Source organism: Hypanus sabinus, chromosome 30 (genome assembly GCF_030144855.1).
Source record: "Hypanus sabinus isolate sHypSab1 chromosome 30, sHypSab1.hap1, whole genome shotgun sequence".
Classification (NCBI taxonomy): Eukaryota; Metazoa; Chordata; class Chondrichthyes; order Myliobatiformes; family Dasyatidae; genus Hypanus; species Hypanus sabinus.
This window is the reverse complement of record NC_082735.1, coordinates 39,780,409-39,794,496: the sequence shown is the minus strand read 5'-3', so window position 1 is coordinate 39,794,496 and position 14,088 is coordinate 39,780,409. Positions and strand designations below refer to the sequence as shown.

Below are 14,088 nucleotides of genomic sequence, written 5' to 3'. Positions count from 1 at the left end.
ATGATAAGGGACATAGTCTGAATGGATAGCCAGACATTTTTCCCAGTTTGGAAATGACTCGTACAAGGGGCATAATTTTAAGAGGACTGCAGAAAGTATTGGGGCAGGGATGTCAGAGATAAGTTACAAGGTCACAGGGAGAACATGCAAAATTATTTGCATGTCGGGGGGTGGGGGGCGGGGTTGTGATAGGCAGTGTTATTGAACCCAGGTCGCTTGTGCTGTAATAGTGTTATGCTAACTGCTACAATATCCTGCTACCTTACCTATTCATGATAGTTTAGTGAGCTTCAATTAGAACTTTTCCAAATTATTGTTTGAGGTATAAAACTGGAAACACATTGTTCAACTTGTCCATTGACAGTGACAAAGAAATAAATGACCAAGTTAATGAATGTTGAGTGAGTATTGGCCATAACTGCAGTTCTAACAGACTGGAATTTGCTCAACTGATCTTTTCTATCCTTAGGTTTACACATTTGGTTGCAATGATGAAGGTGCACTTGGGCGCGATACATCGCAGGATGGATCAGAAATGGTTCCATCCCGAGTTCTCCTTGATGAACATGTGGTTCAGGTTTCTGCTGGAGACAGTCACACAGCGGCTCTGACTGAAAGTGGCCAAGTCTACATCTGGGGTTCCTTCAGGGTAAGCTGTGGCAAGGCTAAATGGAAGATGTAATGGACTGATTTTAAATTGTTAGATTTTGAGATGGTGAAAGACGTGTATTGATAACCAGAAGACACAGGTTTAAAGTAATTGTGAAAAGCAAAAGATAGTTTTTTTTTTAAATACTATTAGTTATTAGGATGAGTATTGTGTTGCCTGCAAGGACAATGGAAACAGATGAAAGGACTTGGTAGAATACAAAACATAAATACAAGCAACTGCTTTAAATTCTGATGAAGGGTCTTGGCCTGAAACATTGACTCTCTATTCTGCCTTACCTACTGAGTTCCTTTATTTTGTATGTGTTTTACTTCGGTAGTGTGCAAAATTTATTTCTCAGGACATTGCTTATTGGTATTTATAATTCCGTGTTCATGCTCTACTCAAATTTGTGACAATGTAAAGCATAATAGATATCAGTAAGGTTTCAAAGTTGTTTTTTCCTCATATTGCTCTGAGGATTAAGTGGGAAAAGCTAAATATACATTAAATTCAAGAAAAATATTTTCCTTGTATTGAAATTCCCAAAAGAAGGAAGCAATTTACACGTTCAATTTTTATGGTAATTTTCAAAAGCAAGCTGGATAAATACTTTATGAGAACCAATTTGCAAAGCATTAGGGAATAACTCTGTCTTCCAAGCAAATTGCTTTAACTATGAATTAGAAAAGGGAACTGTTGGAAATGTTTAATGGTCAGTCTTGTCCAAACTGCACCATCCGCCACCACTGGGCTATAAACGTGCAGGAGCAGTGTGTGGTTAAGTGCCTTGCTCAAGGACACACAAGCTGCCTCAACTGAGGCTCGAACAAACGACCTTCAGATTGCTAGCCTAAAGGCTTAACCACTTGGCCACGCGCCAACAGCATCTGTGGACAGAATTAATATTTCAGAATTGTACTGCTAGATATAGTTTGTTCTTGGTCTTCCTATCTTGACTCAATAGTTCCTCTCTTTGTTCTGTTTCCTCACATCAAGAAATGCAACACCTTTTGAAGTACTTTGCAATCTTAACAGTTTCTGATTTCCAGTCACCTCATTATCTGAAAGATCAGCTGGTTGGGTGGTGTCACAGCGTTAACCTTCAGTCAATGTCAGTAAGACCAAGGAATTAATTGTTGACTTCAGGGAGGAGGAGTTGAAGGAATACACACCAGTCATCCTCCTTAACAGTGGAAAGCGTGTGCAGTTTCAATTTCCTGGGTGCCAATATTTTATATTTATGCAATTGCAAAGAAAGCACGACTGTGGCTGTGTTTAATTAGGAGTTTCAGGAGATGTCACTATGCTTGCAAAGTTGTAGATGCTTGTTGGAGAGTATTCTGATTGCTTCACTGTCTCGTATGGAGGGGCCTAAGTAGAGGACCAGAAAAAACTGCAGGAAGTTATAAACAGTCAGTTCCATCATGGGCAATAGACTCCCCAGCATCTTCAAAAGGCGATGCCTCAAAAAAAGTTCTCATCACCCAGGACATGCCCTCTTCTCTTCATCAAGGAGGAGGTACAGCAACCTGAATACCTGCAGTCTGTTTCAGGAACATCACCTTCCCATTTGCTATCAGATTTCTGAATGGACGCTGCCTCACTATGTTTTCACATACATGAGAAAATTTGCAGATGCTGGAAATCCAAGGCAACACACACAATGCTGGATGAACTCAGAAGGTCAAGCAGTATCTGAAAGGAATAAACAGTTGACCTACCTTTTGAGCTGAGAACCTTCCATCAGAACTAGAAAGGAAGTGGGGGGGGGGGGGGGGAGAGAGTCATCAGAATAAAAAGATGGTGGGAGAGGAAGGACTAGGTAGAAGGTGATAGGTGAAGGCCAGTGGATAGGATAGGAGATTGATTGAACCATAAAAGAAAGGGAAGGAGGGTGGTCCCTGGGAGGAGGACATAGGCAGGTAGAAGAGGTAAGAGGCCAGATTGGGGAATAGAAGAGAGGAGAGAGTTTTATTTTACCAAAAGGAGAAATCAATGTTCATTCCTTCAGGTAGGAGGCTACCAGGATGAAATGTAAGGTGTTGTTCCTCCACCCTGAGGATGGCCTCATTGTGGCACAAGAGGCGGCCATGGACCAACATGTCTGTACGGGAATGGGAACACCCCTTTTAATACATTTTTGGGATCAATTGAAATTTTCAGCACTTGATTCTTTCCATCTTGCTGTTTTTTCCCAGCAAATGCACTCTAAATTGTGATCAAACTGAATGGTCCAATAGGCTTGAGAGCTGGAAACAATGGATGCAAATGTCATCCAATCTGTAACAGGTGTGCCAAACCTATCTGACTACTTGTTAGTGCAGAGGATGTGCTGCCACTTGTAATGTTCATTTTGTGCAAACTAATTGGCTACTTTTTAAAAAAAGAATGTTGAGACTTGAAGCAATTTTGATGATGTCAGGCATTTACAAAGTACTCTCCAGAGGTACTTTTCAAATGTAATCATTGACTTAATGTGGGTAAACCATAGCAGATTTCTACACAGCAATTACACAAAAGACTGTATATTTGGGGGCAAATTTTGCCACTAGGTAAAGACTCTCAGAATATTGCCACAGAATTTTTATGTTCTGTGTGTGAGGGCAGACAAGCGATTGCATTGGAAAGGTGGTACCTCCAATTTTTGTGCTTTCCTTTGTTGCTGCACAAGACTATCAGGCTAGATTTTGTACTCAAGCCTCTGTGATAAATTGAACCACAGACAAGAATACTGTCCACTGAGCCATACTTGATTCACCTTCTCTTCAGCGGCAATCAAACCATTTCTTTCTTTAATTTTCAATCCATTTTAGTATAAGGTTGTAGATTTCATTAACTTCTCTTGAGACACTAGATTTTCAAAAGCTTGCATTTTTTGAGGACTGTGCTTGAGGTGTTTAAATTTAAAATCCTACAGGATAGCAATGGAGTTATTGGACTGCTGGAAGCAATGAAGACCAGCTCTTTGCCACAGGAAGTTCCTCTTGATGTTCCTATTGTTAAAATTGTCTCAGGTAAGACAGATTTTATTTGCATTAGTTAATTCAGGTCTGCAATGCTTTTCTATGTCAGATAACACCAGACAGAACCATCCTGCGGCATTAAGAGGACATAAATGACAAATTACAAGATGAATGCTTAATTTCTTTCTGTATGGTGATAAGTTACATATGTGTAAGTGTTTTATAGAATTAGTATATTTTGATGTTTACATATTTCTTTGAGTTTTCAGTATGGATAATGTGTTTCATTATGAAAGTCTGAAAGTGTTGATGTTGACCTATGTATTCTGCTTGTTTTTATAATACAATTGAGCCAGAAAGTTGAGATTTAAAAGAAATTATACTTTACTCAAAAAAAAAACACATGTATTAAACAGGAATATTCAAGACAATGTTTTCATAACATGACGCCATCAATTTTCATTATTGTTCAACTTTTCACAAATAGTTCTTGGGGTTTTATTTAGAGATTCCATCAGCTTAGTGTGCAGTTGTAGGAGGATTTTAAATTGTGACCCTTCTACACAGACCCTTAGTTACAGGCAGAAGGCTGGGAACTGGGGTGAGGTGGAGAAAAAAGAAGGATCAGCCATGATTGAATGGAGGAGCAGACTCGATGGACCAGATGGCCTGATTCTGCTCCAGTTTCCATTATTTAGTTGTGGCTGCTAAAGGCAGCACACGGCTTTGTATCTTTTGCTGTTTCATTCAGGAGTTCTGATGTGAAATGGAGTTTGCTGATGTTACGGGATCGTCCAACTGCACTGATGATGCACTTGAAATCACTGTCCAGAATAACTGGCTGGACCACTGGCAGTGGAAGCTGAGAATGAATAGGATATATAGTTGATGAGCAGAAAGGGAATGGTCTAGCAAGGAGTTTATAGAGCTCAAACCAGAAACATGTAAAGTGATGCATTTTGGTATGTCAAATGTGAAGGTAGAATAATGGCAGAATTCTTAGCAGTGTGGAGGAACAGAGAGATCTTGGGATCCATGGCAATAGATCCCTTAAATTTGCTGCACAAGCTGATAGAGTGTTTAAGAAGTTAGTCAGGGGATTGAGTTCAATAGTTATGACATATTGTGTTCGGTCCTGGTTGCATCTTTATAGGAAATATGTGGAAACTTCAGAGAAGGTGCAGAGGAAATTTACCAGGATACTGAGTGGTTTAGAGACCATGTCTTATGATGATAGTGTAAGTAAGCTAGGGTTTTCTCTTTGGAGCAAAGGATGATGAGAGGTGATTTAGTAGAGTTGTATAAGATGATAAGAAGCATGAATTGAGTCAATTGTTGGAGCCTTTTTCCCAGGGTGGAAGTAGAGGTGGAATGCCGGAGGTAGGTGTTTTACACAGTTGAGGGTGTGTAGAGAATGCTGCCAGATATAGACACATTAGGATATTTAAGACGAACAAGAGAAAAACCTGCAGATCTAAGCAACACACAGAATGCTGGAGGAAGTCAGCAAGCCAGACATCATCTGTGGGGGGAAAAAAAAGTACAGTCAGTGTTTCGGGCCGAGACCCTTTGGCAGGACCAGCATTTTGTGTGTGTTGCAGGGACATTTATGAGACACTTTAGGCACATCGATTGGAAAAAAAAAGGAAAGCTCTGCGAGGGAGTTGTTAGGTTGATCTTAGAGTAGGTTAAAAGGTCTTGTGTGTGAAAATCTTAGGGATGCCTGAGGTTGTGAATGCACATCTCTCCTGCACTAGAGCTGAGCAGTATTGAAGATGGCCCCACTCTGTTGTGAGAGCTAAAAGTGATGGTTTCCTTTTGTTCACCTTGGGGATGGTTGCATTGCCTTGGTTGCTTGAATGGAAATGGATGATATATTTTCAGTGCTGAATTTTCTTCCTTTTAGGTAATGATCACTTGGCGATGCTGTCTCTTGATGGTGACATTTTGACTTCTGGCTGTGGTGAGCAGGGACAGCTAGGAAGAGTTGCAGAATGTTTCACAAATCGGGGAGGACGAAGAGGTCTAGGTAAATATGGAATTAAATCAGGCAGTTGGGCTATATTAGGAAGTAGCCATTTGTCCCCTTCGACCTGCTGTGCCCTTCCATAAAATCTCAGTGCACTTGCTCTCTGTTCCTTGACTCAATCCATCAAAATCAAAAAAAATTGTTTTGCAATTCCCCTCTTAAGGTTAATGAATTGATGCCATTTATTGTAGTTTTTTTTTTGGTCAGGTTTATTGGCTCTCCTATCACATTCCTTCCTTTCCAGCCCTTCAAACTTTCACCCTCCCAGCTTCACCTATCACCTTCTAGCTTGTCTTCCTTCCACCCCCCTCCCCACCTTTTTCTGGCATCTTCCCCCTTCCTTTCCAGTCCTGATAAGGTCCTTAGCCCGAAATGCTGACTCTTCATTCCTTTCTATAGAGTCTGCCTGATCTGCTGAGTTCCTGTGTGAATGCAATGGGTTGTTTTCTTTGGGGTTGGGGGACTTGGGAACAATTGAATTGAGGCCTAGAAATTGAATAAAGGATGAGATAGGATTATTTCCAGTAACAAGCAGGCACAAAGTTGTTAATTGGTAGAAAGGTGAGAGAAAATGAGAGGTGACATCTGGAAGTCACTGCTGAGATTGGTGAAGGTACACGTTTAAAAAAAAATGCCTGGATGAACACTGGAAGAGTTGCATCCTGGAGGGCAATGGACGCATAACTGGAAAAATGGATAAACTTGTTTTGGCTAACATGTCCTGATAATCCAAATAGCTTCCCTGTGTGTCAGAGATGTTTACAATGTTCATTTTATTTAATTTGTTCAGAGCGACTACTTACTCCCAAGATCCTACGCCTCAAATCCAAAGGGGGCAGGAAGGTGAAGTTTTGTGATGTTTTCTGTGGTGCGTATTGCACATTTGCAATTTCAAAGGAAGGCCACGTCTTTGGTTTTGGACTCTCCAATTATTACCAGTTAGGTGAGCAAAATTGAGAATTATTTACTATGCATTATTATTTGAATATACATAAAACTCTGTTTGGCCTATGTACCAGTAGGAATCTGTGTACCTTAGCACTAGAAGTAGGGCATTCAATTTCTTGTGCCAGCTCTACTATTGACTGATTTTCCTTTGTTGTAATGCTCAATTTTCTTCAAAATCTAGAAATCTGTTAATCTCACCCTTGAATGCACCCTGTGGCGTAGACTCCATAGTCCTTTTTAGTAAAGAATTCCAAAGATTCATCAATACCCAGTGGCTGAAAAAACACTTTGCATTACTCTCCTGAAAGACTGATTTCTTGTTTTGAGGTGATGATTTTGACATCTCAGACAGGAAAACATCAATTCAGCATCATTTCTTTAGAGTAGATTTTCCCAGTGGGGGCAGTTGTGTGTCCTAAGGGGGCATTGGGGGATTAGAAGTCGTCAGGGGTCTTTCAAGATTCTTGGGGGTAGTGGCACCCTACTTGAAGAGCAAAGCGTGACTGGCCAATCAACTTGCTGCTGTTGTCAACATCTGATAAGCAATTCCAGTTTGTTTTAATTTTTTATTTTAATTTAGCCCCATTAATGATGGATAAATATATATGGCGCAATCTCTGAGTCTGAAGGCGGTGAAGCCTTGAATTCTAATGCTGCTAAGAAACAAACTACAGAAAGTGTGCCAGTACAGTGTTACATAGCTGGAGTATTTATTTTTACTCCATTCATGTCAGATCAGCAATGCCCCATGTGTCTTATTTGTGATACTGTACTGTCTAATGAACCATGAAACCATCAAGGTTGCAGGAACACTTCATAAGAGACGCCCTGAAAAGGCTACTTATGATATTACTCAGTCCAGAAGATGAAAGAAGCATTTGAAAAGTGATGTACATTAGTCATTTGCACTGAAAGCTAAAAATGACCTTAACAGTGGTCTTAGTGCTTTTATAACATTTCCAAAATGAAAGTAAAGCATGGAAAAACTCATTGGAGAAAGATTGATAATGCCTGATGTATCAGAAGTGAAAAACACTGCTCAAAACGGATATCATTATTTTAAAATCAATTCCTGAGTAATAACTGTAACTCGTCTTATTGGCAAAATGAATGGAGACATTGAGTAATCAACTATGTACAGAGCTACGAAAAACAAAATTTCGGAGACAACTGGATGAATCAAGCATGCAAGACAACGAGGCATTTCTAATGGTATATGTATGGTTTATCAAAAATGGAAAAGTTTATAAAGAGATTCTCTTTTTAAATGTTAAAATAAATATCAATGGAGAATCAATCTACGATGAGCTCAATGTATATTGAGGATAAAAATAAAATGATTAGGAACATGATTTATGGTGCAACAGATGGAGCACTGTATATGACAGGTCACTGTACTGCTTTAGTGGCATTTATGAAAAAAGAACTTTCAAGTCTCTTTGTAATCCATTATGTAATTCCTTTTCAACATATCACAGCCAAAAACCTCAGCCAGCAACTTTCTTCAAGCATGACTCTTATAATATCTGCTATCAACAAAATTAAAGCTCATCCATTAAATAGCAGAATATTTCACCAGTTATGCCAAGGTAACGATGAAGAGTTTGAATGCTTGCTTCTTCACACTGAAGTGCGTTGGGTGTCAAGTGTTTAAAACATTTCTTTGATCTTTTTGGCACTGGTTGAATTTTTGCTCAAAGTCGACAAGAGCTTGGAAAATCAGATTGAAATTCTACATGGAGATGTGGCATGTGGTATAGACCTACAGGTTTATATGACAAAGTGAACATTGTAAATATGAAACTGCAGAGTGAAAGTTGCAATTTAATCAAGGCAAAAAGGTGCAGTGTCCACAGAAAGTTCGAAATATATAAGCAAAACATTGGGGGAAGAATGTTCTCTTTGTTCCCTGCATGGAAAGTATCAGAGATGGTGATTTGCAATAGTACTGCTTACACCTCCAGTCACTAAAGAAGGATTTTCAGAATCGATTCAAGGACTGGAATGATCAGGAAACCCTGGGCTAGGGTAGTTAACCCATTTCTTTGCAAGGTGGAAGAATAGGAAGAGGGCTTGCAAGAAGAAATTATCAAAATTCAGAATGATGAAGAAGTATATATGCTTTTCAAAAATGTTGGCTTTTGTGGTGTGTGGCTACACTGTCATATGAAGCTTCCTGGTCTTTGGAGAACAGACAAACTGCTCTTCATTACATTTCCATCCTTCTACCTTATTGAAAGAGTCTTCAGTGCAGTGAACCACGTACTCACAAAAAATAAAAACTGTTTGGACATTGTTACCTGTGGGGACTTGAAGCTTTTGCTGTCACAACTTGAACCATATACTTGAGCTCTTGCTTAAAAGCCATCAAGCTGAAGGATTGCATTCATGTCGAAGCTGCTGTACAGTGCACAGGTACTGTGTAAGCTAGGTTTAAAGACAAATAAAAAAATTAAAGCAGAATCAGTTTTCTCAGGTTAGCATATGGTAGACATGTTTTTACACTATGGGGCCACTGGAAAATACATTGTGCTTAAGAGGGACGTTGGTGAGTATGTAATGCTTTATGGGGGCATCGGCAAGTATGAAGTTGCTTCGGAGGGTGTTGGGCTACAAAGGTAGGGAAACACTGCTTTAAAGCCTTGTGAAAACTTCTTTAACAAAGGAAACTGCTGCTTGGTTATTTCACAAGAATATTATCATGAAAATTAACTTTGAGGCACTGAAAAGTAAATTGGGATAACTGACTAAAGCCTTGCTTGAGAAGTAGTTTTTATTAGAGACAGGGACGGTTGAGGAAGTTCAGCCTCAAGACTGACGTATTTCATGAAATATCTTGTTTTGCAGCACCAATACAGAGTGATACACAAAAAAGTTACAATAAGAAATGTATAAAAAATTAAATAAGTATTAGGAGGAAAAAAGATTCGTTATCCATTCAGAAATCTGATGAAGAGGAGGGGAAGAAGCTGTTTTTAAATGTTGATGGAAAGCCAGTGTTTTTGATCACTGCTTGTCCAATTACCTTGCCAAATGTGAACTGTGATCTCTGTATAGATGGTTTATATTGAAATATTGTTGGAAGGAAGATGAAACCTGTTCAGAAAGCATAGCTTGTATGCAGGTTTTCCATTGAACTGTTTAATCAGCCATGGTTCCTGCATCGAAGTCTCTCAGCAGTTGCAAAGTTATTGGCCGCTTTCCTCCTTGCCCTTCTTAACCATGTTGCTGTTAGAGTCATAGAACACTACGGCATTGTTGTTGTGGTCTCCCTATATGAGGAAAAACAAGGACTGTGTTCAGTGTGCTTTTGACATTGAAAGACAATCCTGAAGTGTTTTACAACCAATGAAGAGCAGGAACTTCTGTAGGGAATGTAATCCAGCTTCCACCATTTCACGTTCACCCATTAATATTGTGCTCATTGACCAATTTTGTCTTTACTTTTAAATCCTCTGCCAGCTTCAACAGGCTAACAACCCTTCCACACAGCAAGGTCCTACAGATAGTATTGTGCATTAATGGATGATGTGGATGGAACTTTTCCTTGCACTAAGAGTGCCTGAAAATATTTAATCCCTCTTCCCAGCTCTTCCCATAACATCAGGCAAATAGCTGTGAAGTGGGATGAATCTCTGCAGTCCTTTGATTGGTGTGGATTTGTTGAGTTAAATGATCTACTTTATGCTTTACTTTTCATATAGGGGGCCATTTGGTCCATCACACTTTGCCAGTTTGAAAAAGAATCTCCAGTTCCCTACTCTTTAGACAAGCAAATCTTACGTTTTCCAGTTTTTATCCAAACCATTCTAGAAAATTCCTGTGGATATGTTTTTGTACAACTTTCAGTAATTCTGCTTCACATCAAAATAATTCATTGTGTATAAAAGTGCTTCCTCTGTGGTATGATGGTTCTTTGCATCAACCACTTTGAATCATTGAAGTGGTGGATGAATCTCGTGAGAGGGAAGAATTTCTCTATTTGATTCGTTCAAACCCCAAATAGTTTAACTGCTATATCAATAATCTCAGTTGCATGAAGAATATATGCAGTTTTTCCTGTATGATTGAAGTCTCTCATCCCCGATAGCATTCTAGATGTCCTTTGCACTCTGCTGACTATCTTAATCTTATTTTTAAAATATGACAAGAATTAGATCCAATATTCCATCTTAATCTCAGCAGTGATTCTTAAAGATGAAGTACGTAAAGGCATCATGTGTTATATACCTGACCCCTACCAGTTATGTTTCTGTGATTCAGTGAGGAAAGTGACCTTACCTTTATACTGTAGAAAGTTTGTGTGTGTTTAACAGGACATACATTGACTCAGCCTGTAAGTGCTATCCCCAAATGTTAGATAGTATAATTGATGCTCATTATTGAGACTGTTTCTTGAGTGATAGGCTGGTGCAGTGGACCATCCTGTAACAAGAGTGACTGCTTTCAGGAGAGAGGTACCATCAGTAGCTGAGGAAGAAAAAAAGTCAAGAGGTGCAAAGAGAACAAGATATATATGAGCTGTACTCTCTTGTTTCTGCCACAGGAACACAAGGTACCACCTCCTGTTATTTGGCACAGAAACTAACTGCATTCAAGAATTCGAAAAAGTCTTGGGCCAGATTCTCAGGTGGACAGCATCATACCTTGTGCTTGGACTCTGATGGTAGGTGTCACAGTGGGGAGAAAAGAAATATTCTTGTGTTTGCAGAGGGAGTCACTTTCCACTTAAGATTTTCCAGGTTGGCGAGGGTGGTGAAGTTCCATCAATTCTTTAGTTGCTGGCTTTTATTGTACAGTTTGTACTCTGGCATCACGCACAACATGCTGGAGGAACTCAGCAGGTCGGGCAGCATCCGTGGAAATGAACAGTCAACGTTTTGGGCCGAGACCTTTCATCAGGATGAAGGGTTTTGGCCTGAAACATTGACTGTTCATTTCCACGGATGCTGCCCGACCTGCTGAGTTCCTGCAGCGTGTTGTGTGTGTTGCTTTGACCCTGGCATCTGCAGTGTATTTTCTGTTTGTTTTCTACTCAGGCATGTGATGTTCTACCATTTTTTTCCCCCCTTGTCAGTCTAAATTTATTCTGGCATGTTCCCCCTTTTTAAGTCCTGAAGAAGGGTCTTGTCCAGAAACATCAGCTGTTTATTTCCATCAGTGCTGTCTGACCTGATGAGTTCCTCCAACATTTTGTTTTATTGCTTTGGACTTCCAGCATCTGCAGAATTTCTCATGTTTATAAATTTCTATCCGGCTTTTTTTCTATGTAAAAGGTAAAGTGCACAGCTTGGGTCGAGCAGAGTACGGGCGTCTAGGACTGGGAGAAGGTGCCACAGAGAAGAGCACACCTACTGTCATTCAAGGACTCCCTGTTATCACTGATGTGGCTTGTGGGGCTTCTGTTAGTTATGCAATTAGCAAGGATGGTAAGAATATGCCTTTTCCATGGGTTGTAGGTTGTCTGCTAACTTTATTATTATCCATATGGGAGGGGCTGTCAGATGAATTGGGTGCAAAAACAGACCTTGGGATCAAGGTATGATTCACGCCATCTGGCTGGAATGCCATCTCTGTTAAAGTGCTCCTGCCAAAGGGAATGGGAAAAGGAATGTGATTGAGAGTGCTAATAAATCAGCCATGATGGAATGGTGGCACAGACTTCATGGGCTGAATGGCCTAATTCTTCTCCATGGTCTTAATTGTTATTCCATTGAAGAAGCCTGGACATCAATCAGGAGTGCTGCATCTGTCAGACAGATGCAGAACACTCCATGGCTCAGTTTGCAAGGAGAGTTTTCCCAACACTTCTATCCAGTAATAAACTTGCATTAAATTTAAACCCTGAGGTTGGCCCATTAGGTCTATATTTTGCACGAGCCTCCCTAACTCTGTAATCAGCATTAAAAAAAAAGACCATTGTTCCATTGTCCACAGCAGCATGTGCAAGAACATAAACAGAATTATAAGATCATGTAGCTTCAGAACTTCCTCACTATTTAGTTGTTTATTCAGCCTTGAATATACTCAATGGTTGAGCATATGCAGCCTCCCAAGGTCAAGAATTGCTGTGTAAATAAAATTCTAAAAATCACCTAATCTGTTCCAAGTGGCTGGCCCTTGTTAGAAGTTTCCCATTGATCCCAATTCTCCATTGGGAGGAAACAACTTAATATCTATTATATATACTGTAGATAGTATAACTTAATAACAGTACCTGATGGCATCCTATGATTCAGTAAGGCCTTTTTTAAAAATTCTAACTCAACCTGCAGTTCTTGGGTATGGCTGCTGCATTTCCAGCAATGACTGTCTGCTTCACTGGTTCTAAAATGCTTAGGCAATCTCATCTTTTGTCAATGTTACTGTACAAATCCACAAGTTGTTTACTCTGTGAGCTCTGATGCACATCACTTTTCTCTGTTTTTCAGGTCGAGCTTTTGCCTGGGGCATGGGAACGAACTTCCAGCTGAGCACAGGCAATGAGGAAGATGAATGGAGTCCCATCCAGATGACAGGTCAGCAGCTGGAGAACAGAAAAGTGCTGTCCATCTCCAGTGGAGGCCAGCACACTGTACTACTGGTAGCAGACTATGAATAGAGCTGAGGATGCTAGCCACCTGCACAAAATCTACTGCCAAAATAAACCTCAACCTCCATCCCATCCCATCTGGACCAAGAACATGCATAATTGATTATTTTTAATTGGTTTAGAACACAATGATGAAAATTCAGTTTTATTTTAAGTTATAATCATTTTTCTATGTTAAACTTCCAAGTTTATTTGCGTGAGATTGTCTGGGCAGGCAAGCAGATTGAAGAGAAAAAATATTCTTTTAAAATCTAATAAATCTTTTTGTAATAGTTTTCTATATGATGTTTGTGTTTCTAGTCCTTGTGTTGCCTGAAATATTTTGGTAACTTGAGTGTTTGAGGTGTGTTTGCTTTCACCTGTGTGACTAGGGTGGTTAGGGTGGTGTGTTTTTTTTTCATCCATGGCTTAAGTTTGCTTAAAGTTTTCAGATAGAATCTCAGCCTAGGGTCCATGGATGCCATGGTTAATGGTAGGAATCCATAGCATTAAAATGGCTGGGTACCCCTGATATAAGGCAGAATTTACAATGAAAGAGTTTAAATTGAAGAGGATATTGAATATGATCAAAATCAAAATGCAATTTATTATTACAGATTTGGATTACAGTATATGTAATCTATTGTTTTACAGCAGCAGCATAAAATTACTATGAATTACAAAAATACATACTGTAGAAAAAGGAATAATGAGATTTCATGGGTTCATGGACTATTCAGAAATCTGATGGTAGAGAGGAAGAGTGTGGGTCTTCAGGGCCCTATACCTTTCCTATGATGTTCCAGATGCTGAGAATCCTTAGCAATGGATGCACCTTCTTAAGGCACTGCCTTTTGAAGATGCCCTTGATGGTGGGCAGAGCTGTGCCTATGTTGGAACTGGCCAAGTTTACAACCATCTTCAG

General features: G+C 39.7%; 1 protein-coding gene across 2 annotated transcripts in view; it reads left to right on the top strand.

Moving 5' to 3' along the window:
* Positions 1 to 13,460, top strand: part of rcc1 (regulator of chromosome condensation 1) — a 30,430-nt gene extending 16,970 nt beyond the window's left edge. Inside the window, exons 4-10 of one of the 2 annotated variants that reach the window (XM_059954767.1) lie at positions 470 to 649; positions 3,570 to 3,666; positions 5,522 to 5,644; positions 6,435 to 6,587; positions 11,139 to 11,258; positions 11,869 to 12,021; positions 13,024 to 13,460. In XM_059954767.1, the coding sequence (XP_059810750.1) occupies positions 470 to 649; positions 3,570 to 3,666; positions 5,522 to 5,644; positions 6,435 to 6,587; positions 11,139 to 11,258; positions 11,869 to 12,021; positions 13,024 to 13,193 (996 nt within the window). In that variant the 3' untranslated portion in view covers positions 13,194 to 13,460. The remainder of the gene's footprint in view (positions 1 to 469; positions 650 to 3,569; positions 3,667 to 5,521; positions 5,645 to 6,434; positions 6,588 to 11,138; positions 11,259 to 11,868; positions 12,022 to 13,023) is intronic. The other variant, XM_059954768.1, reaches the window with a different exon arrangement.
* The last annotated feature ends 628 nt before the right edge of the window (positions 13,461 to 14,088 follow it).